The 27,399-nt window shown below is 39.4% G+C and overlaps 1 protein-coding gene across 2 annotated transcripts; it reads right to left on the bottom strand.

Moving 5' to 3' along the window:
* Window positions 1-10,612: 10,612 nt before the first annotated feature.
* Window positions 10,613-26,849, bottom strand: MRPL45 (mitochondrial ribosomal protein L45). Of its 2 annotated transcripts, none has more exons than XM_081933872.1 (8): window positions 26,734-26,849; window positions 24,942-25,134; window positions 20,345-20,462; window positions 16,365-16,463; window positions 15,243-15,291; window positions 13,739-13,888; window positions 13,462-13,635; window positions 10,613-11,336 (listed from the first exon to the last, which is right to left on the bottom strand). In XM_081933872.1, the coding sequence occupies exons 1-8, from the start codon at window positions 26,764-26,766 to the stop codon at window positions 11,292-11,294; spliced, it is 861 nt and encodes a 286-aa protein (XP_081789998.1). In that variant the 5' UTR covers window positions 26,767-26,849; the 3' UTR covers window positions 10,613-11,291. The 2 variants fall into 2 exon arrangements, with proteins under 2 accessions (XP_081789998.1, XP_081789999.1); XM_081933873.1 differs by having other exon boundaries at window positions 26,740-26,808.
* Between the last annotated feature and the right edge of the window lie 550 nt (window positions 26,850-27,399).

The following is a 27,399-nucleotide window of genomic DNA, read 5'->3' as shown; positions in this document are numbered from 1 at the left end:
TTTGTCCAAAACAACTGCAAATCTGAGCAATTTACAGGAAGATGTCTGTCCATGGGACAGCAGAGAGCTTCAGCAACTTTCACCAACATCTGGTGACCAAAGTCTGGCTCCGTACAATAGTGGCTTAAAGAAATCTGATAGTATTAAAAGTGTAAGGGTAGATGTTTGCCCATGGGAAACCTCAGGAGATGTGAAGATATCTCCATGGACTGAAGCCATGCGCTCATTAAAAACAAAAAAGCAAGTCTCAGCTGTGCTTTGCAAAGGGAAGGAAGGCAATGCACTTAAAAGTCCAAGCTCCAATAAAGCTTGGAGAGAAGCAGCATTTAAAAAAGTAAAGATATCAAGAAGTAATCAAGGATCTATTTTTTCCTCTGGAAGTATGATCACTGAAGAACCAACTACAAAAAGCAGTCAAAGTCCACATCTATTGCAAGTTAGTTCTAAAAATACTGGAAGTGTTGAGGCAGAGATTTGTCCATGGGATTTCCAGGAGCATCAGACAGATGCTAAGATTGAAGGACCACCAGATGAAAGTACCTTTAGAAAGGAGTCAGACCAGATTTTCAATTATAAAACAGATACAAAACCTTTAATAAGGCAGATAAAGAAACAAGAGGAAGTAAGCAGTTCACAAGAATCTATTTGTCCTTGGGAGAGCATGGCACAAAGAAGCAGCCAAAGCCCAACATTGCCCAAAGATGGTTCAATGAAATCAGAGAATGCTGAAAGAGCAGATATATGTCCTTGGGAAGTTGAGGATGAGGAATTCAGTAGCAAGACTGATCTCATAGAAACAGAACCTACATCTAGCAGTAATACAATAGTAAGACCGGATATCAGTGGAGTTTCAAAATGCAATATGCTGACAAGCCCAAGCTTAAAGAAAGTCTGGATAGATATGTCAGCTAAAGTATTCAAGTCACATAGTCAGCAAGCTACAATTTCTTCCCAGAAAAATATTGACATACTCTCATTAACACCCAACAGTAAAAGCTTAGACCTGTCCACCAAACCTGACAATACTAAAAGCCTAAAAACAGAATTTGGGGAAATGCAGGAGGCTGGAGCTACTATGAAAGCTGAAGTATGTCCCTGGGAAGTTACTGAAGCTCCACTGGAGAAGGAGACCTCAAGGAAAGCTTCCAAAGAGAATGTGAAAACGCATTCAATAAGCTCTGTTGAAACATCAGAAGCTCTGGAGGAAAGTAGCAATTCTCTACAGTCTGATTTAAATGCTGCAGACATTGTGGTAGCCAGCACTTCTTCAAAGACGTTTGTTCGTACAGAAAATATGGAGACCTCCCTTCAAGAAGCCAAACAGTCAGAGACATTCAGTAAGAGAGAGATTTGTCCATGGGAAGCAGAAACACAGGTACCAGCAAACACTGGGGAAATAACTCAGAGCGCGCAGCAGTGTTTGGCTGGGCACATGTCTTTGGGCCACAGTCTTCCAAGAGCACAGTCTGAAGGTACAAACAAGATCCTTTCATCAGAAAGCAGAGAGGACATTTTCATAGACAACACCTTCTCTTCGGAAGCAGAGAAAGATTCTACACTGACCAAAACTTACTCTGCAAAAAATGAAAAAGGCTCGGAAGCCTGCTTAGGAGAGACAAAAGAAGTCAGTTCCGTGCCTGCTGTGGTAGCCCAAAGCAAAACAGAGGAGACACCAGAGGCTCAGGAAGCAGAAGATCGTAGCAAAATCACACCAAGTATCTGTCCTTGGGATTACAATTGAACGGGCAAAAGTAAGAACGATGTTTTGAAAAAAGCTTTTTCTTGGATGCAAAATGGTTTAAAATAAACCCACCTTTTAGATTAAAAAAAAGACATCTAGTTGTGGTAATAATGCTCACTATATATTATATAGTTAAGGGGAATAATACTGCAAGTTTGGATGATGAAGCTGTGGTAAGACAGGATTGCTTTTACTCCAAAAAGTTGTCTAATTCCACCTTTAGTTGCAGAATAGTGAAAATTACCTGTGAAAACTTGCATTTTGTTTTTGTATACAAAACATGTAATACACAGATCCCTTTGTGTATTCTTTCAGCCACTGCAAACCACCCACATCAAATATTTGTAAACCATACCACCTGAGTAACAATTCTATTCACAGTGAAAAGCATCCACTGAGAATAGGCTTTAAACAAGGCTGAATTGGGGATCATTTGGCAAGGACGTTTGCATATAACAGTAGTTATGACATACATCACTGGATAATGGCAATAACCATAATCACGGATAATTATTATTTTTTGTTTTGTTTTACAAAATATTACCTATTGGTTCATTATTAACTTAAAAAGACTTTTCACTAACCTAAGATATGCTGGCTTTACAGGGTGGTTTACAAGTTTAATAAAATATAGAAATACAATTACAAAGAGGGAGTTTTTAAAAAGAATGATGATGCCATATCTTGAAACTGCATAGGAAGGAAGTTCCAAAGGCATGGACCAGGGGTGGGCTTCAAAATTTTTAGCAAGGGGTTCTCTGCCCGGTTGCTAGGTGGGTGTGGCCATGGTAGGCGTGGCCCAGTTGGCCTCCTGCACCAAGCCGGCGGGGAGGTGGTTGCCCTACCCGGATTCTGGAGGCTTTCTTCGAGCCTCTTGGAGGGCAAAAACAGCCTCCCAGGCTCTGGAGGCTAGAAATGGGCCCGTTTCCAGCTTCCGGTAGGCCCATTTTTGCCCTCCCCGAGCCTCCGCACACATCCTGCACTTACCTATGTCCAAAACAGGCCATATGGGGACTCCTTGGAAGGGGCATTGGGGGGGGGCAGCCAGAAGGATTTAGGGGTACTCTGAACTGCACAGAATCTTAGCTAGAGGTTCTCCTGAACCCCTGCGAACCCCAAGCAGCCCACCTCTGGCAAGGAACTATGAAAAAAAGTGATAGCGATTAGGAAACACTTAACCTTGTTCACTATTACGACAGAGAACAGAGCTTCCATTGCAGATCTCTCAGCCCCATTCAGTCTATTCCTCTAAGACAGTGATGGTGAACCTATGGCACGCGTGCCACAAGTGGCACGTGGAGCCATTTGTCAGGGCACGCAAGGCGCTGCCCTGTCAGCTGGCCAGCGCACATGCGCGCGCTGGCCAGCTGAGTTCACCTTTTTAAAAGCTATTTTTCGCCTTCCCCGCCCTCCCCCGGAGGCTTCAGGGACCGTCCGGAGGCTTCCCTGATGCCTTCGGAGTGCTTAAAACAACCCTCCAAGCAACCCGGAAGTCACTTCCGGTTTGCTTGGAGGGTGGTTTTAAGCGCTCCGAAGGCTTCAGGGAAGCCTCCGGATGGTCCCTGAAGCCTCCGGGGGGGCATGGGAGGCTCTTTTCGCCCTCCCCAGGCTCCTATAAAGCCTCTGGAGCCTGGGGAGGGCAAAAAAAGCATGTAAAAATGGGGGGGCACGTTGTGCGCGCATGTGCACTGGGGGATCGCGCGTTGCATTATGGGTGCGGCACGCCCGCACACGACCCCCCTGCGCTCCCCCCACTTGTGGCACGCGAGCCAAAAAAGGTTCGCCATCGCTGCTCTAAGATGCTAAAGCTGTAAAAGATAAAACCAGCACCTTAAATCAGTCAAGAAACCTAGAGCAAAGTAACTAATTTAGAATAAAATGTAACATGATCCATGTGCCACAGGTTTTTCACTTTAAGTAAAATCAACATTATTGAGGCAGTAGATACACTGGAATATTGACGTTATCTATGCATTCGCAAAACAACTTCCAGGGGAGGGCTGCCTGTTCCTAAAGTATCTGCTATTGCAGGAAGTTGCAGTAACAAAATGGGAAAAGGGGCTGGAGATAGGGAGGAAATGGAACTGGTGATACCATTGCTCTCCAGTTTATTTGCCATTGCTAAATGAGTATGCCTACTGCATTGCAACCAACCAAATTATTTTTCAAAGTATGGATGTTATGTGGGACTGAAAGACATTCTTTAAAAAAAAATTCGCCTTCTTGTAAACTTTCTTTTTAAAAAACGAAGAGGCTGGTACTTTGAAGCATGTAAGTTTCCAATTTATTTATATAAGAAATTAAAGAAAACTGGAGTTTTTGTTGTTGGCTGAAATCTCAATTTCAAGAGTTTCGTTTGTATAGTATTTGCATGGGATGCCAGGAAGAAGCCCGGGGGCTAGACTTTGAAAATGGAAAAAAACCCACAAAAACCTTTATTCTGAGAAACTATTTTCATAATGTTGCCAAAAACCCTGCATGGAGGACAGTAGATGTCAAACTCAAATAGAGGCCGTTATTATTTTTACTTCTGGAGAAAATGCTTTCCAGGCTGGCATGCCTGCTATGAAATTCTGAGGACTGAAAAAATATCCAGGAGCACATTTTATCATGCTAATTCAGTTCATGTTGGATATTGCTTAGGAAGCTACCCTATTCTGAAATAAGATTATTGATCCAAGTATATGTCTACACAAATGCTTCACATTATCAGCAATTTAAAAGGTGGTGTCAGCCCTGCATGGTAGTTCAGACCAGGAAGCTAAAATCTTTTATAACTACATTTCTGCTTTAGACTCAGATTTTATCAGATCGTTATCTAGACTTCAGCTCTTCTTTCTGTGTCTCAAGGTTATTGTCATAACTATTACAGTAGATTTCAAGTTACTGAGGTTGAGAAACATTGATCTATATAGCAATGTTTTTCAACCTTGAAAACTTTTAAGATGTACTGGTTGTGGAATTCTGGTAGTTGAAGTTCATACATTTTAAAGTTGCTAACGTTGAAAAAAACTGGTCTACCGGTTAAGCAAACCACAACTTTCAGGAACTCAAGTAAGTAACTTTCAAATTAAGAAGTCAAAGACTGAGAACAGTATAATTGCTATGTCACCAACTACAGGGAGGCTGCTATGCCTTAATTGATGCTATCTACATGAACTTAGAATACACTCGGTTGAATACACTACAGCTGCGTATTACAAATGATAAATAAATAATGTTGCATTTCTATAAGGATTATATAATGAGCTATTTTTTTCTGTGGCATTTGCATAGGAAAATGTCATTTGTTTCCTGCAAATCCAGCCATTGTGATTTGAAGAGCTTAGCTGCTGGCTTAATATGATCAGCAAACCCAATTTATTGCTGTTTATGTAATAGTTTGTGGTTAAACAAATTACAACTCTGTATATATTCCTTAATATTTAACAGAACCACTGAGTGACAGGCCTAGTCCATCTACATAACACCATCCTGACTTTTGGTTAAGTTTTCTTTCTTAATGCAACCTTATATAGACTTTAATAAGAGCCATGTAACACATGCAAATATTTTGGGTTCTACTTGCCCTGTCACATTAAATTGTTTCATGGCTAGGGAAGTCATGAACCATCTTTAACCATCAGTTTTTCCAGCTATAACATGGGAAAGAGAAATGTGTTTTATAAAATTATTATAAAAATCATATAACTTCTATACAACTAGAAAGGCTTTTTGAACTATTGGAAGTATTATACAGCTTTTAATAATCTATTATTGGTATGATTAATATTTGAGAAATGATTTTAATATAATTTATTGAATGAGTTTCAAACATCCCTACCATTGCTAATCCTACTACCCTCTTTTCTGCAATAAACCATCCCTAGATTATCTCATTCTTATTTGGGTTTGCCAATTTGTCTATCAAAGCCCTTTCTCAAATATATTCATATATAAATATCTTATTGAAAAAGCCAGAAACTAAAAATCTAAGGAATGAGGTATAGTAAAGGAGATATTGGTTTGTTTTTATTTCTTTTTAAAAGCTATTCTTGCCTTATGTCTCTGTGGATTTTATTAGAGACTTGGATGAGATGAAACCAATCAGGAATACATCAGTAAGATATATTTATATTGGCACTCCTCAACTTACCGCCACTGCAGTACTGCAGGCTACTTCTGTTGACTGCCAGCTGCTTGCAATTTGGCAGTTCAAATCTTACCAGGCTCAAGGTTGACTCAGCCTTCCATCCTTCTGAGGTGGGTAAAATGAGGACCCAAATTGTTGGGGGCAATCGGCTAACTGTGTAAACATCTTAAAGAGGGCTGTAAAAGCACTGTGAAGCGGTATATAAGTCTAAGTGCTATTGTTACCATTTGTTGAGCAACCATTCAAAATTGCAACATGGGAAAAAGTGACTTATGACTGGTCCATGCACTTGCCATTGCTTCAGCATCCTCATGGTCAGGTAATTGTTATTTGGGCACTTGGCAAATGTTGCACATTTACAACAGACAAGTCACAGTGTCCCATAGTCGTGTGATTGCCATTTGTGATCTTCCTAACTGGCTTCTGACAAGCAAAGTCAATAGGGAAGTTGGCTGGGAAAGTCAGAAGTCACAGTCATGTGATGCTTGACAAAAAAAGATTGAAAAATTGGGTTTGGTCACGTGGTACCTTCCTTAATCATACTGCTTAATGACAAATTTTCCAGTACCTATTGTGGTCATAAATTAAGGCCTCCCTGTAATAGGCAAATCAGAAATTGTTTCAAATTGTGGTTTCCTATCCTAAAATAAACTATGATTTATTCATTAAATCCAGAGTATAAATTACAGTAGCCTTAAATGTATTATAAATCTTGTGTATAAATCATATGCATACTGTATTACCCCAGATCTCATGTGAGCAATTTGCTTAAAGAGACTGAAACTTCTACCTTCTGAAAATTTTGTTTATGTTGATATCTCCTGCCTAAACATTATTTTTCTATAAAGCGTTTTAATGATGTCATGCAACCAATGACTTGGTCACCTGTGCTTTTCAACCACAAGATGGCATACTCTTGAGAATGTTTATTTAGCATTGTTGCAAACAATATTGGAAATTGGTATTTTTGAAAAAGAAAAGCAATTCCCCCTCCCCCCCATGCTAAGGGCAGAAAATATACATTACACAATATTTTCTTTGACATTGTTGCAAACAGCATTCAGAAATCCGATATTTTTGGAAAGCAGAAACTAAAGCAACAATAGTAACAGAAACTTGTTAAGGGCAGGAAATATACATTATAAAATATTTTAAAACATAGTTCTTCATTGTAATCTAAAGAAATAAACTAATAATAATTGTTCCCCGAAGGAGGGGAAAAGTATAAATAGTAGTAAATTGAAACAATAATCAAGTAGAGTTCAGCTAACGCCAAAATAAATAAGGCTAGGGAAAGCCATTTGTCTTTCAAAAACGTCCTGTATTCCTTTTGATACATGCAATGTCATATTGTGCAGTCCAACAATAAGATTATATGGATGTTCTTAAAGCTAAGCTATGAAGCAATTCAAATATATCTCCCTTATTTCTATTATATTTACGTGGTAAATATTGGCCCAGAGAGGGCTATCCCTCAACAGTAGAGCACAAGAAGGGATGCCAAAGATATCAGATTCATGAAAGAGTTAACAGTGTGCTTCAATTGGTATGTTTTATTTTCTGAATTAAGTTCTTAAGTTCCTCTTGATTAGAAGATGTGAACCCAAAGAAACAACGGATACCATTCATAAAAGAAAGATTAGGAAGCTATGAAGACCAGCCTTATCAACGTTACAGACACAGATCCACGATTAAGAACCCTCACTGAGTTAGAGGGTTTGAGGACACTGCTTTTGAGCTGTTGTTTCATTGCTCAGAGACTTCCTCCACAAACAGGCAACACACATGGTATTGGCTGCTTTATAATAAATCTAAGATTCCAAATTTCCCTTTTGAACCCTCACTTTCTCTGAGCTGTCTGATGTACTTTTAGGAAGTGCTACTAATGTAGTGTGTCAAATGTGAGGACACTTTGTCCCTGTACTATATTAAATATCAAAGAAAGTTATCTCCCTCTGTAACAATGTAAATTACAGTAATTATATATATTAAGAGAAAGTATATCTTGTTTTTTGACTTCCATTTTTTTCTGGGAAAACAACAGTAGTTCTGAGATTATGTTTTGAACATATCTGATATAATTCTTTGGGAAGCATGTTGTTGGCATGATCATGAAATGATGTCAATGGGCTTGAACAATCACAAATCATCCTCTCAGCAGATTCTTTCCTCTTTTGTTTGTATCTGAATAGTTTGCACTATATGCTGCCTACTGTGATTTCAATCGTGTGTGTGTGTGTGTGTGTGTGTGTGTGTGTATATATATGTATGTATGTATGTATATACACATACATACATACATACACACACACACATATATACACATACCATGTTTCCCCGAAAATAAGACAGGGATTTATTTTCTTTTGACCACTGAAATAAGCGCTTGGTCTTATTTTTGGGGAGGTCTTATTATTTTTGAGGTGCAGGAGGTAGACACATACATACATACACACACACACATATATACACATACCATGTTTCCCCGAAAATAAGACAGGGATTTATTTTCTTTTGACCACTGAAATAAGCGCTTGGTCTTATTTTTGGGGAGGTCTTATTATTTTTGAGGTGAAGGAGGTAGCGAGCATGGTCACCTCATGGCTGCTACTGTGTTGTAATATTTTCAGGGAGGGCTTATTTTCGGGGGAGGGCTTATTTTAGCGCATGCGCTCAAAAGCCCGATTGGGCTTATTATCCAGGGAGGTCTTCTTTTCAGGGAAACAGGGTGTGTGTGTGTGTATATATACAGACACCCACAAACACACACACAGAGAATACAGTATTTTTTGCCTCCCGAAACCCTGCCCTCTTCACCAAAATGGCCGTGCATAGCCTTTAGGAGGCTTTTAGAGTGTTCCTGGGGGCTGGGGAGGGCAGAAATGAGTGAAAAACGGGCCATTTTTTGCTCAGTTTTGTCTCGCTCAGCCCCCAGGAGCACTCTATTAACCTCCTAAAAGTTATGCTTGCCCTTTTTTGGGACAAAAATTGGCCTGTTTCACAAAACAGTGGCTGTTTTTTGCTCATTTTGGGAGGGGGACACCCCCCCGGAGCACTCTACAAACTTCCTAAAGGCTATTCATGCCCTTTTGGAGGAAGGGGCACGGGCCTGTTTTCACAAAAAATAGGTCGGTTTTGGGTGGTCTTACAGAGTGCAAAAACCTTTTTCTTAATTTGCCTCTTCAAAATCTTGGTGCATCTTATACTTGCTGCGGCTTTGTACTTCGAAAAATACTGCATTCCATTGTTAAGTAAAGTGGAAATCACTTACTAAAATTTGGGTGCTGGGCAGCCAGCATGTATTTACGATAGTTGCAGGATACCAGAATCTTGTGAGCAACATTTGTGACCTTCTCAGCTGACTTCCAGCAAGCAAAGTCTAGAGCAGGGATGTCCAAACTTGGGAACTTTAAGACTCGTGGACTTCAATTCCTAGAATTCTAGTTCCCAAGTTTGGACACCCCTGCTCTAGAGGGAGAAGCCAAATTCACTTAACAGCTGCAGTGATTCGCTTAACAACCATTGCAAAAAAAAATGACTCTGAAGACTCTTACTTCAACTTTCCTTTGCTTTACAAATGTGCAAAGATCATAAATGCAAAATTTAGTCACAAAGTTACTTTTTCACCAGCATTATAACTGCAAGTGATTATTGTAGGAGGCAGTTATTAAACAAGGACTACCTGTAGTTCCTTCCTTTCATTTACTGTCCCCAAGTTTCAAGTACAACTTGAAAGAAAATAACAAGTTCACTCTGCTCTGCAGCTTCCCATTTAGATTCTAGTAAAAAGCACCATATTTCCCCCCTTATTCTTGAATAAGGATGTTGTTAATTTCCAATAAGGAATTACACTATTAATTTTTTAAATTATGTAACTGTAATTGGAGATGGTGGGTTCTTCTCTTAGTAATAGTGTCTGTTATGCCAATCTTTGGTTTCACACTGAAGACAAAGACACTGCCAAAGCATTCTCTTGAGATTACCATATTTTTTCAAAGTCTAAGACGCTTCGAAGTATAAGACACACCTAGATTTTGGAGAGGAAAACAAGGGGAGGAAAATCTGCCTCTGCCTCCCAGCAATTTGCCTCCTTGCAGCAAATAGCACAGACAATATACACTGTTTATGGTGTTACATTTCAGACTATACTTGTACAGATGCTGTTAAAATTGATGTGACTTTCTAGAAGTATGTTATTCTCTGGTATTTAAAAACAGATACAATAGCACTGGGCCTCTTCAAAACAAGCATTTATTTTAAAAAGCTTCTTCATTTTGTTAAGTTATCTAGAACAATAATGAAGCAGTCTTTAAAAAATAAGTCTAATAATTTGAACATTCTATAGACATTTATACATTAACTTACCTCCTTGCAGCAAACAGCCTGTTTCAGTTTAGCCTGATTAGAAGGGGGGGGGGGGAAATCTGCCTCTGCATCCCATCAATTTTCCTCCTTGCAGCAAACAGCCTGTTTCACTTTCAATTTCAGTTTCAGCTGTTTCAGGATGCAGGGATTGCCTTTTGCCATCTCAGCAAATTTTCTGTTCGCTGCAAGGAGGTAAATTGCTGGGAGACAGAAGCCAAAAGGTGAGGGCCGGTGGGTGGGCGGGCAGGGCTACATTCGATGTATAAGACGCACCCAAATTTTCAACCTCTTTTAGGGGGGGAAGTGCATGTTATTTCTGAAAAATATGGTAAATTACTGCACATTCTTCTTATAAAAAGAAGCAACTATTAGACTGAGTTTTATTTCTTTTTTATTGTCACTTTTAAGAATTGAATTCTGTATGTCTCCAATCAAGCTGCTGAGTGATACAGAATTTTGGTACCTGCTAAACACAAATTTAATGAATGTTATTTGCAAAAAAGACTTTTTAATACTTTGCCTACCAGTTTATACAGGACTGAGTATGCAATCTTCAAACCTATTAAAAACTTTTTAAAACTTTATTCCAAACCATAATTTCTAAATCATCTACAAAGGATACAGATGATTCAAAAATATAGAATATGAGATTACTAGCTACATAAGTACCATATTTTTTTAATTCAAGAAACTGTCACTACCGTTACATCTATGAAATCAGAGAAAGCTCCTACCCTGTTGGTATTTCAGTGGATTGTAAAATAAAAGTTGATTAGGTTTTATATCTTAAAATCTATTACTTTATTAATCAAAAAGTAACAATATACAACCAATATCGCAAAGTATACATCAATTATTCTAGCAAAGGAAGACTGAAAAATGGAATAATATAGGGATTATACAGCTTGATATATACCTCATAATTTAACCAGAGGCATAACAATTAAGAAGCTCGCCCACCATATCCAATTCTTCCTGTTTCATTTTTTTTTTTTTGGTCTTATTATTTGTCTCATTAAATATGTGGATCTGGCACCTCTTGATGATTCTTCCTTATGCTTCCGAAGGTGTCACGGTTGGTCCTGGGATCATAATAGTCTGGAAAGTGTAAGGTTGGGGAAAAAGAAAACACAAAATCAATGCCCCAATTGTCAAAAGTTCATTAACTATGAAATATAAAGGAAATGCACTGACTTTCCATTGCATAAGCAACTGTTTATTTAAAAAAACTGACTTAAGAAAAGGACTAGACCTCAAAACTTTGGAAAAAAGTGGGAATGATGGAACACATTGGTTGGATTGATACCATGTTTCTGTGAAAATACAACCTAACTCGAAAACAAGCCCTAGCCTGATTTTCCACACCTGGGCCAAATATAAGCCCTACCCCTAATGTAAGCCCTACGTAGGAGCTTGTGCAGCCGGCTGGCCATTCTGTCTGCCAACACGAGGCGAGGGGTTTCCATAGCCACAAAGCGAGGCGGTAGAGCATGATGAAATGAGGTGGTGTGAGTGGGTGGAGGATGTAGCTTCTTTTCCTTGCTCGCTGTTGCAACAGAGCAGGAGGCTGAGAGATACACTAGTGCTATGGCCACTAAGCAAGGTGGTGGGGAGATGGAGGACAAAGTGAAGCGAGGGGAGATAGAGGATGAAGGCCCAATAGTATCCTTGGTTGCCCAGCCTGCAGAACCCTGATACTGGTGAAGTTTGTGGGACTAAAAAACAAAAAGACCAATCAGATCTTCCAACTTCTCGAGGGGAAAAAAAAAAGATTTCGCAAAGTTGGAAAGTCTGATTGATCTTTCTTTTTTACTGGTAGTCCTAGTCTTCTTTGTTGCCCTGCACACGGTGGAGAACAGAACTCGAAAGGAGGTTAGTGAAAGGATGCTTTGGTGAAATGAGGAGAGCTAGGCAGGAGTTGGCAAGCAGTTGGCAAGGTAATCCCCCAAGGACTCCAGGCAATTGGTAATGGAATGGGAGACACCCAGCTAGCCGCCGGCAGGTGAGATGCTCTGATTGCCACCACATTCTACCAGCATCATGGCTCTGGCAGCCAAGAATACTATTGGGACTTCTCGTTTCGAAACGCCTCATTTCGTTCTCCACCACCCTTACCGCCTCACTTAGTGGCTGTGGCATCAGTGAACCGCTTTGTCCTCCACCCCCACCATCTCGCTTCACCCCACTGCCTCACCTCCTGCTCCGTTGCAGTCACAAAATAAACAAGACCTCCATGAAAATAACCCCTGGTGCTTATTTTGGCAACCAAAAAATATACATGACCAGGTCTTATTTTCGGGGAAACACACTATAATGCATTTTGTTTGGTTTTGAATTTGAATGATGATAGCTGATCCTATCATTTATAAAATAGTTCATTCCCAATGACTGTGCTTCTTCAGTCAAGATTGTATGAATTACTTTTGACATTATTTAAACAGGAAAGTAAGGTTTTAAGATTATGATTTATCTAAGGATTATAGGAGCACAGGACAAGGCTACAGTGTGAACCCAAGCATACATCTCTGACTCTCTATAATAGTTTCCTACAAACTACAACTCCTCATGCTCCTGCCAATGTCTACTGGTTATGCTAGATGAGAATGTGAGGATCTATAATTCAATGTCCCCAGAAAGCATGAAATTGACAGAAGTCCTGTAATGGGCTTATAATAATGCATGTAGGTGTTGAGAAAAATGCATATTACCATCAGTTAAAAACATACTTATTTTAAACTGAGCCACTTGCTGTTTATTCAATAAACCATGGATAATTAATTGACAATAGCTCATTTCGTACAATAAAACCAAACAAATCACATTATGATTTAGTAGAATATATGAATCAAAAAGCGAAAGTTAGAATATTTTGGAATGTGATGCAACACCCGGAAAAATACATCATATTTCACTTAATCCTCCAGGGAAAGACTGAAGGCAAGTGAGGTCCAGGCAGAACATAATGGCTTCAAAATCCAAGGAACAGGTTTGGACAAAACTCAACAGCACTTTTTTGTGCGGCTGTTGATAAAAATAGAATCACCAACATGATCATCAATGTCAGATGATGGATATGGCATAAGAAGAAGAAGATTAACCAAGATACTTTACCCTTTACTAGATAAAAGATAGGTGCCAAAACCGTAACATCGCTCTGGTTTATGCATCAAAAAAATTAAGATACCTTTACAAATAAATGCCATATCATAACTTAAACATATACCTTGATTAGAGGATCTTTTGGAGGAGCCCATGATGGAACAATCTTGTCATGTAACCTCCACTGGCCAGTTTTGTGTAGCAGATGTTTTTCAAACACAGCATATTCCAGAATATCCTTTGGTATCTGTTCACTTCCATACATAAGCCTCCCAAACTGATCATAGATAGCTAAAATCTGTCAGAAAAAAAAAAACAATAAACCAACCCTGTGACATTAAGCAGTGATATGTAAAACACATTCTGATACCTCCAGAGTAGCAGTGATTGGAATTACATACCTGTCGAAGGTGAATTCGAACTGTCACTTGCCCATACAGAAGATCCTCGTTTAGCAGAGTTGGGCATCGCACCTGGACCACTCTAGGGGGCTCCAATGATTCCAGAAATCTCCATCGAATGGTCTTATGTTCATTTCCTTGTACCATTTCCTAGCAAATGCAACATGTCTAAAATTTCATCATGTTCAAATTAAGCAGATTAAGCATACTACTGCACGAGGATTAAAAATACTTATGAGCAGCTGCAAGAATTTTTTAAAGAAAATATTAGAGAGAATAAAAATGGAAGTGACCAAAACAAAAAGAACAAAAAAATCGACACCCAAATCCCTATCTTTTAACAACTCAGAAATTTTAAACTGCAAAATATTGAGATCAAGATTTAATGATTTGGTATAAAATACTTTTCCACTACTGAAAGAAAGTAGAAAGGCACAAAAACAATTGAAGAAAAAAATGGGGCAAATAAGCAAGACCATATGAGAAAAAAGAAATGGGTGTAAAATACAAAGTCATGCTGTGAGCAACTGAAACTCATAGTACTGTTTAGACCAGGGGTTCCCAACCCCCAGCCACAGCCCCTTACTGGCCCATGGCCTATTTACAACTGGGCCACATGAGCAGCAGGCCAGGGTGCACATGCGCACAGCTCAACTCGCACACACAGATCAACTCACTAGTTGAGCTATGTGTGAATATGCACTGGGCAACTGCTCCCATTGCCCGGTTCTGCTCTCCCCCTCCCCAATCAAGCTGGCAAGCTGCAAAGGTTGAGGACCGCTGGTTTAGACAAAATAGACTAGTTCAGTGATGGTTAACCTTTTCGGCATTGAGCGCTAAAACTGGAGCATGTGCATGTGCACGCCGGAGCACCGGAACCCAGAAGAGCAGCTGACGACAGCACGCACACCCACCGAGAGGGCTCTGCAGGCCACCCCTGGCACGCGTGCCACAGGTTCGCCATCACGGGACTAGTTTATTCGCATTCAGAACTTTTTCCATACAGCATTGTCAGTGAAACCAATAGTTTGATATAATGTTTCCAAAGATGAAGTCTAAACTATAACTGCAGACATTAGAAACAGAACAAAAAAAGAGACTTAAAGGCAACCTTCTGGGGTCAGGCTGTTATAAGCCATGCTGAGCTCTTAGGCAGTTTCCCCCAAACCTCCTCTTTGTAATGAGTTTTAGAGCCCATGTAGGTGCTAACAAACACTGTGCATTACTTCCTATTCCCTTTTAGATTTTTTTTTAAATATAAAAAATGTGTTTGCTCCATACTTTAATTTTAAGTGCATACAAGGATGTCAAACTAGCAAAGCACATCAGGGGCTTGAAATGAAGGAGCCCACCAATGATGGTTAATTCTGCCTAGTGTGGCAGACTGACAATCCAGGAATATCACAGGGCAGTAGAGCAAGTATCTACTACAGAAAAGCGTCATGACAGATCTTCTTAAAAGTCTTTTAAGCAATCACTTGCTGATATCATCACAGATTCTTACCGGGTAACAGTGTTCAGTTACTAGAGAGTGGAGTTTCTCCTCATTAAAACTGTAGGAATTTAGAAAAATAATACACGATCATGTTACTTGTAAAACTCAATTAAGATACTATTCAGTTTGAAACACATCAGCCTGGACATCATATGCACACACAATGCTTGACAACTTCTAATAGGTATAGAGAATAATCCTATTATTATTCAGGAATAATCCTGAAGGAAGATCACTGTTAACAAAATTCAAGTTATACTGTACTATGCAAGGCTGGAAAGAAAAAAAAAACCCTCTGTGAATCAAGACAAAAGAACTGTATAGAAAAAGGAAGATACAATAGACAATTTCAAAACAGCTGATAGAAGAGTGTCAGAATGCACAAATACACTTGGATTGTCTGATGAATGAATCAGCTCCCACCCCCACACCTCACACCTTATCTGAAAACAGATTTTAACAGCTATCCATTGTTGATATTACCATAATTTTCGGAGTATAAGACTCATCTTTTCCCCTCAAAAAAGAGGCTGAAAAACTGTGTGCGTCCTATACACTGAATACAGCATTTTTGGTCTCCCAAAACCCCACCCCCTTCACCAAAATGGCCGTGTTTAGCCTTTAGGAGGCTTCCAGAGTGCTCCTGGGGCCTGGGGAGGGCAGAAATGAGTAAAAAAAACTGGCCTTTTTACTCAATTTTGCCTCCCCACTCCCCAGGAGCACTCTATAAGCCTCCTAAAGGCTATTCATGCCCTTTTTTGGGGGGGAAAACAAAAACAGGGTTGTTTTTGAAAAAATAGGCCGTTTTTGGGAGGTCTGCAGAGTGCAAAAACTTTTTTTTTAATTTGCCTCTTCAAAATCTTGGTGCATCTTATACTCCGGTGCGTTTTATACTCCGAAAAATATGGTAATTCCAGGCATTTGAACGAGTTTCTATCAATCTATCCATCACAAAACAACAAGCCAATTCTTTTTACATTAAGAAAAAATACCCAGAGATAATTTTTGAAGTTTCTCTAAGTAAGGTAAATGAACTAATAGATGTTAACTACTATCAAACCAATGCACAATTTGTGGCAAGAGAGAGTAGATTGGAGCCTACAACTCAAACACATCCCTTAGAAGTCTTACTTGGCCAGATTATTGTGTGCCTCAATATAGATTTCTTGGGCTTTCTCTGCAAAGGTTTTGATGCGGAAGTCAGGATCACCCGCTCTTATTTTTCGGATTCTGTCAAGAAAAAAGTGGAAGGAGAAAGTAAACAACCAGTTTAAGAAAAAAAGAATCCATAAGATGAAGCTCATCAGGCACAGGACCTACATGATCAGCAAAACAGGAGAATGCTGTTCCTGCAGTCATATTCATATTGATCATAATTTTTACTCTGATCAATCTATGGAAGAATAATGGCCAATGAAATCATACCTCGTTGACATCTTGATGGAGGATTATGAGAAAAAACTCCAAGCACTAATTTCTGAAGTTATCAATCAAACTTTCTATTAATAAGAGAACAGAATCTCTTTTATTATAGGACCACATACTTATCTAGGCTAAAATGCTGTTGGCTATTCATATATTTTTATAGTTCAGTATGCTGGACTCATCCTGGCTGTAGTAATTAATGCAGCAAACTAAAGGCCAGTTAATCCCAAGTATTTGCACATTGGAAGGACACAGCTGAAGTGAAACAATTCCATTCTAAATTTCCAAAGTAACCTAAGTCATATCTTTATTTGGAAATGGGTTACTATATTTTTCGGCGTATAAGATGCACCAAGGTTTTGAAGAGGCAATTTTTTTAAAAAGGTAGGTGGATAGAGGGAGAGAGAGAGAAATACAGTAGGTGGAGAGAGAGAGAGAGAGAGAGAGAGAGAGAGAGAGAGAGAGAGAGTGAGTGAGTGTAGGTAGGTAGGTAGGTAGGTAGGTAGATAGAGGGATAGAGAGGGAGAAATACAGTAGGTAGGTAGGGAGAGAGAGAGAGTAGGTAGATAGGTAGGTAGGTAGGTAGGTAGGTAGGTAGAGGGAGAGAGAGACACACAGAGAGAAATACAGTAGGAAGGTAGGGAAAGAGAGAGAGGGTAGGTAGGTAGGTAGAGGGAGAGAGAGAGAGAGATAAATACAGTAGGTAGGAAGGGAGAGAGAGAGGGTAGGTAGGTAAGTAGATAGATAGAGGGATAGAGAGATAAATACAGTAGGTAGGTAGGGAGAGAGAGAGAATAGGTAGGTAGGTAGGTAGGTAGGTAGGTAGGTAGGTAGAGGGGGAGAGAGAAAAAGAGAAATACAGTAAGTAGGGAGGAGGAGGGAGGGAGAGTAGGTAGGTAGATAGAGGGATAGAGAGAGAGAAATAAAGTAGGTAGATAGGAAGAGAGAGAGTAGGGAGGGAGGGAGGGAGGGAGGGAGAGAGAGAAATACAGTAGGTAGGTAGGGAGACAGAGTAGGTAGGTAGGTAGGTAGGTAGAGGTGTGTGTGTGTGTGTGTGTGTGTGTGTGTGTGTGTGTTGTATTTGTGCTGATAAATAAATAGCAAAGGCAACATTAAAAATAAAAAAATATGGTTTTCTGCCTGGATGGTCTTCTGTAATGAGCCGAAGGACAGAAAGGGGGAGTAGTGAGCTCCCTCCCATATTTGGGCATACCAGGGGTTGTAACATAAATATATATAATTAGCTCGAAATAGATCTATACTAGTCTCCCTTTATTTATTTATCAGTACAAATACAACATTATATTTATATATACATATATACATATATATATTTATATATATATGAATATATGATAGATAGATAGTATATATATATACAACATATATATATATATATATATATATATATATATATATATATATATATATATATATATATATGATAGATAGATAGATAGATAGATAGATAGATAGATATACAGTAGGTAGGGAGAGAGAGAGTAAGTAGGTAGGTAGGTTGGTAGATAGAGGGATAGAGAAAAAAGTTTTTGCACTCTGCAAACCTTCCCAAAACAGCCCATTTTTTTTCAAATAAAAGGCATGAATAGGCAGGGGGGGCTTGCAGAGTGCTTCTGTGGAGTAGGGGGGCAAAAAAGAGCAAAAAACGGTCCATTTTCCACGAAAACGGGCCCCTTTTTCATCAAAACAATTGCATGCATAGCCTTATGGTGGCTTATAGAGTGCTGCTGGGGCGGCAAAAAGTGGCCCATTTTTTGCTCATTTCTGCCCTCCCAGGGCCCCAGGAGCTGTCTGAAAGCCTCCATAAGGATATGCACAGCCATTTTGGTAAAGGGGTAGGGCTTCGTGAGGCAAAAAAATGCTGCATTCGATGTATAAGACGCACCCAGATTTTCAGCCTCTTTTTTGAGAAAAAAGGTGCATCTTATACTCCAAAAAATACGGTAACTAGCAAATAAAAAGATGCACAATTCTTAGGAAAACACTATTAAATACAAAACGCTTTGTTTAAATCAAACCCTGAAAAAAGAAACCATGAATTCATGAAGGAACTTTCGGGAGTATATTCACAGGAAAAGGTGTAAAACTGTAATCAGCTTCAAAAATTTGCAGAGTAATTAAGTCACTTCATGGAGAACTAATCAATCCTGATGTTTGAACCCAATAATGTCATATCGTGTTTCCCTGAAAATAGGACCCAGTCTTAATTGGGGGGGGGCGCTTGTAAATAAGCACTAGGGTTTATTTTTGGTGATATTGTTTTTAGTATAGGTGGTAGTGAATGAGAGGGCTAACGCGAGTTGGAGTGTAACCACCACTGGCCCCGCCCTCTCCTTCCCATTTTCTGCTTGTCCGTGGCTGCAACAGGCCAAGCTCTTGGCATGCCCTGGTCTCTACCCTCCCTGCCTGCTGGCCCAGCTGGTGCCAGGACACTTCTTGACTGCAGGGAGTGCCTTGCTCCCTACCAAACGGCTGCCCATGCTGCTGCTGGCCTCGCAGGAGTTCTTTGCCGGAACGATTTGCTCTATTCTCAAGCACCCCATAGGCGACCAAATACTTTCCATCCGGATGAAGAAATGATGGAGACTCAAAGCTTCATCTGCTTGCAAAGAGGATAATGTGAGCTCCGTTTCAAAGCATCCTCTTTGCAAGCAGATGAAGCTTTGTCTCTCCGAGTGAAAAGTGCGCAGCAGAGCCAGGTGGAGGCAGAGACGATCCTAATGTGCTGCCCACTCCATCCCACTGTCTCTTGGCTTGCCTGCAGCTGCAACAAACAGCACTCGTGCAGGGGCATAAGGATCACCTGCCTCCCCTATCCCTTATACCTCTGTCTCTACCTGCTGCCGATGCCACCACGCAGGCCTCCTGCATGCCTCCCTTGAGTCAGGCAGCTGTGGAGCACATCAGATCGCTTGTCTTCTTCCCCCCGCCTCTGCCTCCATGGTCAGCCTTATCAGTATTTGTGCTGTGCCAAGGGACCAGTGGGCTGCACCAATTGCTGGACACTGTCGGCCCCCGCGCACTTGCCACCTCTCATGCTGGCCATGCCCATCCCCCCAGGCTCATTTTCAGGGTAGGACTCATATTAGGCCAACCCCCAAAAATCAGGCTAGGGCTTGTTTTCAGAATGGGGCTTATTTTGTAGGAAACACGTTATTAAAAATATACCAGATGCTGGGAAAATATTTTACCAGATGCTGGGAAAATATTTTACCAGATGCTGGGAAAATAGCAGAAATAAAACTACAAAAATAAGCACTAGGGTTTATTTTTGGTGATATTGTTTTTAGTACAGGTGGTAGTGAATGAGAGGGCTAACGCGAGTTGGAGTGTAACCATCACTGACAGAAGCATTCAAACGCATTTTCTATAAATAAGATTTTATACATAGGATAATATTCAGTCTTCAACTGCTTTTTCAGATCACCATATTCCAAAAAGAATTACAGTATAATAATGTACTCTTGTAAGTTAGTATTTACTGCCTGGGTTTTTAGGAAATACAACAGGAAATAAATCATCCTATAAGATTTACAGAAATGGTTAGAAGATAAGAAGATCAAGACCATGATACAAACTGCAGTTGCTAAAAGGAAATTGTACACTAGCATTAAATGAAAAGATGCAACAGCTAGACTGGATGCCATAGGCAGAATGATACATACGATGAGTAAGATTTTGCAGTATGTCTCAATTTCTCTGTCCTTTGCAACAGACCTTCCTTAGATAACATTGACATACGGGCATCTCCTTCTGGAGGAACGTAAGGTTCAAAGATCCCCCCTGGGTTGCCAAAATAAGAAAAAAATATAATGAACAATTGTTTTTAAAACATGCTCCTCAATCAAATGTAAAACATTAATGTTAAAAAAAATTGAGGTAAAATATTATTGCTTGGACTTCCCACCTCCCACCCCCATGTTAGTGAATTTAAAATTTCTTCCATAGAATTTGATCTTGTTAACATCCTACTGCTGTAAAAAAAATGTATTTTGCTGAACGGCCTTGACTTACAGCTTCAATTACCTACCCTCTTTCCCTGAAAATAAGATATCCCCGGATAATAAGCCCAACCGGGCTTTTAAGGGCATGCACTAAAATAAACCCTCCCCTGAAAATATTGCAACACAGCAGCAGCCATGAGGTGACCATGCTCGTCACCTCCTGCACCTCAAAAATAAGCCCTCCCCCAAAATAATGCCAAGTGCTTATTTTCGGGGAAACACGGTATTACTATTGTGGAAAAACTTTCTACTGGCAATGTGGACAGTGGTTACAATATCAGTCAGTACTGATAAAATAGTTAATGAATACTTGTTTAGTGATGTTTGTTGCAATGATAATGAACAACTATTGGTAACTAACCCCTGAAGTTCTAGACCAGAGGTCTGCAATCTTAAACACTCAAAGAGCCTTTTTAACCTGTTTCCCACAGAAGAGAAAACACTGGGACCCCAAAAACCCTTTTGACATCTAAAATGAAGATAATACTGCATATATTGGTTTTTTTTTACTTTTATGCTATGTATTTAAAAAGTACAGTGTGTTGCATTTATGAAATCAATGAACTGCTATAGAGAAAACATTTTTTTTTATTTTTGCAAGCAATAAAAACATTTTAAGCCGAAAAAAAGACACTGGGTTAAAGGTTGCTTTCAAATAATATACTCCATGTCTATTTAAGTCCTGTAAAAATGTTGTTCACCTTTTTCTCTCTGTGTGTGTCTTCTCTCTCTCTGTCTGTCTCTGTCTCTTTCTCTGTGTGTCTATCTCTGTCTATCTCTATGTATCTTGTCTCTCTTTCTCTCTGATTCTCCGGTGCCTTGCACTACTGTCAAACCCCGGGTTTGAACCCTTGAATTGTTCAGCTGGTTGGCAAAGAGCCAAAGATCAGCTGGCCGGCAGGGGAGCAGGGCATCACACCAGCGGCCTGATGGCTCTGCAGGAAAAGCAACTGACATCTGGGAGGCAGGAGCGAGCTGACAGTGCTGCTGCTGTTGCCAGGAGCGAGTGGTTAGGGTCGCATTGTGGCTCTGCATTGTAATGGGCTCTAGGAGGAGGGAACCTTGTCCCCCCATTGTGAAGTGCACTAAATTTCACTGTGCTGTGCAAGGCGCTGCAGTGGCCCGGCCATGGAGACGGCAACAGCAGCGGTGGCAGGAGCTGCAGCAGAGGGCTGAAAGAGCTACATGTGGCTCCAGAGCTGTGGGTTGTCAATCACTGTTCTAGGTACTTGGCACCCAGTTTGCAATCTTGATGTTACAGCATCTCACAATCACGTGATCACCATTTGCAACCTTCAGTGGCAATTTCCCACCAGCAAATTCAGTGGGGAAATTGCCAGGAAAGGTTGCAAGTTACTCCCACTGCTTTTCTTCCCAAGGAGCCCAGTATAGAATATAAGAACCCAGAGACCTCCCACTCCAGTATGTGCCCATCTGCAGCACCTCCCACTTGTAAAGCATGCATGCATTTGTGCTGCAGCATTCTTTCTTCCTCCTACCCACACTTGTGCCACACCACTCTCTATCCCACCTAGCTACACTCACTGAAGCATCCACAGCCATACATATGCCAACCAGCCTGCCAAGTATTTGCAACTTCTTCATTTTGCTTATTGGCAAAACTTTCCTTATTGGAAGCTGGCAAGAACTTTCAAGTCACAGTCACATGAGATTCTTGCTTAACAACCCTCAATCCTCGCTTAACAATGGCAACAGGGACTGATGATCCTGTGATGTCATGTTTTACAACTTCATCAGTGATGAAAATTCCAGTTTTAATTACTATAGTTAAGTGAGGAGCATTTGCAATACATAAACATCTGTCTGGAAAAAAAAGGCAAATACAACCACTATTTTACTACATTCTGCAAATTAAAATTCTCTCTGACATAGTGTAAAAATATGAATATTTTTATTACTTGTTAGATTTAGGTTTGGTTTTTCTCCAGGGAAGCATGATAGCTCACATGGGATGTTTCCATTTTATTCCTCTAATAATATTACAAACATAGGATGGGATGAGAAAATATGACTAGTTCCTAAATTACCAATATTCCATGGCTTAAACCTGAATCTTCCAAGCCAAATATCTTAGCTACTCTATTACAATGACTACAGAAATATTCATGGGTGACTTGATAAAAATACAGAAAGAATCTTGCAAAAAATATTACCAGGCAATATTGGTAAAACAGGTCATGAATAGCAATAGCACTTCCCTGACCTCCGGTCCTTCCGACGCGCCCTAAAAAGTTGGCTTTTCCAGCAAGCCGGCCTGGCCTGTTAATTTTAATTCATTTTTAAATGTATTGTTCCATAAATTCGATTTGTTTTTTGGGATATATATTTAATTTCTTTTTAACTTTTGGGATGTGTGTTTTTTAATGTTGTACACCGCACTGAGTCCTTTGGGAGAAGGGCGGCATATAAATCCAATAAAAACAAACAAAAACAAAACAAACTTATATACTGCTCTATAGCGCTTTATAGCCCTCTCTAAGAGGTTTACAGGGTGAGCATATTGCCCCAACAATCTGGGTCCTCATTTTTACCAACCTCGGAAGGATGGAAGGCTGAGTCAACCTTGAACCAGGTGAGATTAAATTTGCCAAACTGCTGACAGTTGGTGATCAGCAGAAGTAGCCTGCAGTACTGCACTCTAACGACTGCACCACAGCAACTCATGAATAAATGTATTTGTGCAGAATGACAGAAAGAAGAAAGATGGTGCCAAAAAGTAAGACTATCTATTATTTTGTTTTAATTTTTCCACCGGCTACTAAAGTCTCTTGGTAGTTTCCAATAAAAACAAATTTTAAAAGAAGATTTTTAAAAGCAGTAAAAATAACGAGTACAAAATGCAACCAGCAATATTAACAATTTGAATCAATAATTAAAATAATTACTCAAGGGCCCTTCTGAAAGTTAGTAAGGTGTTAGGTTCATTAACTCTGCAGGAACCCCATATTCAATAACTAATTGGTTGGTCAGAGATAGTGGCCAGTCTTCAGTTAATGAGAACTCTGGAGGAAATAGATTATGAAGACTCATTTCAGTCAGGCTTTGGGCCAGGATTTATTACTGCAAGAGCTTTTATCATGCTTGCAGATGATCTGTCATGGAGTCAGGGTGGCAGTAATACATCTATTGTTGCACTCCTTGACCTCTCAGTGGCTTTTGATATTGGTGACCATAGTATCCTTGTGAGCTAGAGATGGTGGCACCATTATACTGCAATCCTCTTCCTTTCTGAGGGCCTGGTTTCAGTCAGTGTTTGTTAGGGAGCAAAGATCACTCCATAGGTTCCTCCATAGGAAACATGTAAAGTGCTACATGTTTCCACCCTCTCTCCTCTAATTAATATGTATAGGTAGTCCTTTGATTATGACAGCATTTGAGACTGGGACTACTGTCACTAAATGATGCAATCTTAGCAAAATGTCATGTGACTACATCATTTAGCAATGACAACCCCAACAGTGCTGATTGCCATCATAACTCCAAGATGCACAGGTAGTGGGAAGCAGCAGGGATCCCAGGTAAGGAGTATAGGGATGCTAGCCTCAACAGCTCTCAGAGAGTGCTAACAACCAAATGGCTGAAAAGAAATACAGTTCCTCCATCCCTTCCCATCTTATCAGCACCTATTCTTCCATTCCCCCACCATCCAGTCTCAACTGTCAGCACCTATCCTTCCATTCTCCTGCTATCAAAACTGATGAAGCTTCTTGGATGAGAAGTGAACCATTTTCTTCTTCCTCAAGGAAAAATCTGTCCAGTTCCCTTTTGAAGAAAAAAACTCTTTTGAGACAACTATGACCTGGATGACTGAGAATCTCCAAAGACAGCATACCCCCCCTCTCTTTTTATGATTTATTACTTCAGTTTTGATAAGAAATGTTATTTCTGCATTTTTATAGCTATCTTTATTTCTTCTGATCAGGATTTTTTTTAAAATAGGTAGAACAATCCATTCTGAATAGCTGCAGCTCATTTCCAATCACAGGCTATCACAGGGAGAATGACAATGGCTCAGACCTTGCTACGTATCATCACTTGTTGCTGTAGTTAAATAATCCATGTGATTCATTACAAAACGAATACCTACAATACATTTTGTTATATACAATGAGAAATCCAGGACTGGAAAAAATGAGAAGCAACCAACTGATATCTATTTTGCTTTGGGATTCAATATACCATAGAGATTAATCCTACTCCAATTCTTTCTACTGAATAAATTATCAAAACTACTTACTTGTGCAGGTAATAGTGATATACTGTGATAACTTATCTTCCGGCATCGTCATTCCTTTAGCTTTTAAGTGTTTTTGCTGTTCTTCCAAAGAATCATAGTTCCTAGAGGGAAGTCTAAGTCGTTTCTTGGTCCTTACTGGGATCACAAGAGAGGAAGGGGCACAACGGGCAACATTCAGCAAACATGTTACCCCCTTTCAATTAAAAAAAAAGCAGATATGTTATACAAATAATTTTTAATTACCGCATTTATCTACTTCTTACCTTACCAATCCAAATAAGATTGCCATATAATGGCCTTCAGAGATTGCTAAGAAAATATGACTAGTACTGAAAAACTGGCTGGATCTACAGATATCCTTTGCTAAAACAAATATACCTGTGTCTAAAAGTTTGGATAATCTGTACCAAAATGTTGAACAAACCCAAGTAATGATTGATTACGTGCTATCAAGTTGGTGTCAACTCTTAGTGACAACATAAATAGATTTTCTCCATGACTCAACTATTGAAGTTAGCTTAGAGTTCACTATATTGACCACAATTCTGGATATGCGTTTAAATTTAGGAAATTTTCCATTCAAATTACATGTTCTGTCACTTTTCCTCTTGCACATACACACATGCAGTGCTCACCCAGTATAAATTTTGCAATTTGCTTGGTTTTGATTAAGCATGTTGTGCAAATCCTAATAATTACTTAATGGCATATATTTCAATAAAAAACATATTGGACTTATGTCTGCTACAAGAGAATACATATTTAAGAAACACATACTATATTATACAGTATTCTCAAAGTAAGCATATTCCAATACCTAACCTGCAACAAACATCCACTCCCTCCAACATTGAAGACGCAGATTAGTTCAGTAGTATATATAGCCCTGACTTTGGTTACTTTTTGGGAAGTCCTGAAGTTCTGGCTGGGTGTCAGAATAACAGAGCCCACATTACCAGTATATGATGTCTACAGCAGCAACTTTATGTTTTAGCTAATTTTGAAACTAATTTTTATATTGTGCTTATGTTATAACCTTTGTCAACTATCTTTTATGGGAGTAGTATTTGTGAGATGCACAGCCATATAAACATTTTTATCGTATTTTCCCTTCCTTTCCTCAGAATTAATTCAACGGCTTATTTCAATGATTGAAGTAAACTACTTAACATTTTGTAGTGCTCTGGATATGCAGACTATTGTTTTTCAAAACTTCAACTTCAATTCAATTCAAACCTTTATTGCCAAGTACAACATGTGTACAATGAGATTGGCTGAACCTCACTTCTTGTACACTCCCCAACACAATAACAGCTAAATTTCTGTACAGTTAGTCCCCAACTATTCAAAGTTGAAAAAAATATGTAAATACTAAAGTCAAAATCCACACCTATATTATGATTCAATTTCCCCTATTTTCGTAAATGACAAATGAATCGTTTTCTCCATTTACGAAGAAAAGGGAGCTATTGGTGAAAAGCTTTACTTCTTACATATTAGCTTCTATCTACATAATTAAAAGTAGACATCAGAAAGTGCTAAAACATAAAGCGGCTATTGTTGACCTCAGAAATCAACCAATTTCGTTGTATTTATTTTGTACAATGACAATAAAGGCTATGCTATACTAGAAAGTGCTCGCAGTAAAATGAAAAAGACAAATACAGACATAAAAAGAGGCGCTCTAATAATTATGAAACGATACATTTCCATTTGTCCGAAAAAGACGCACTACCAGAATTCACTACCATCGAAATTCCCCTCCCAATTCAAAGTAAGGACATAAGTGCACCTTTACTATATTTAGTCGCATGGAAGCCGCCATATTGCGAGCGCCGCTTTGCACGACGGGATGGAGGAGGAATCTCGAATGTGACGAAATACAAAAGGGGCGGAGTCTGTCGTGGAACATTCCAGTTAGGATAATCTGATGGTCCGCAGCGCTCTGGCGCTTAACTGATGCTCCGTCATTGAACAAGAATGACTTGGTGCAGTTAACGTTGCAAAGACGTGGGCATAAATTGTCTCCTAATCTCAGACCTGCACGAACATGCAAGACACCGCATAAATATAAATATTATATATCACATATATATATATCACATGGATAATAGATTTGTTTTAAGCTCTTTGTAACTTTTCCTAAATAAACAACGCTGTCATTCTGCTTGAATGCTTTTGCGCTAAAGTGTATAAAACGAGTTAGTGTTGTATAAAATGTTATTGCTGCTAATGTGGATATTGTATTTAGCAATTGGGGTGCCTAATCATACTTGATTACCGAATTCAGTCCTTTGAAAAGCAATATTTCTAAACTAAATTAACAATATTAATCGATGTATCCATGAATGTCATTTTTTGCAAGCTAAATTAAGTTTTGCAGAAAGTGAAGGTAAGTGCATACAAACTAGGGTAGACCACTGAAGATAGAAGTGATTAAAGATTAGGAACAAATCAA

This window comes from Natrix helvetica, assembly GCF_964273705.1.
Source record: "Natrix helvetica genome assembly, chromosome: Z".
Taxonomy (NCBI): domain Eukaryota; kingdom Metazoa; phylum Chordata; class Lepidosauria; order Squamata; family Natricidae; genus Natrix; species Natrix helvetica.
The sequence above is the reverse complement of the archived record's forward strand: the minus strand, read 5'-3'. Positions and strand labels throughout refer to the sequence as shown.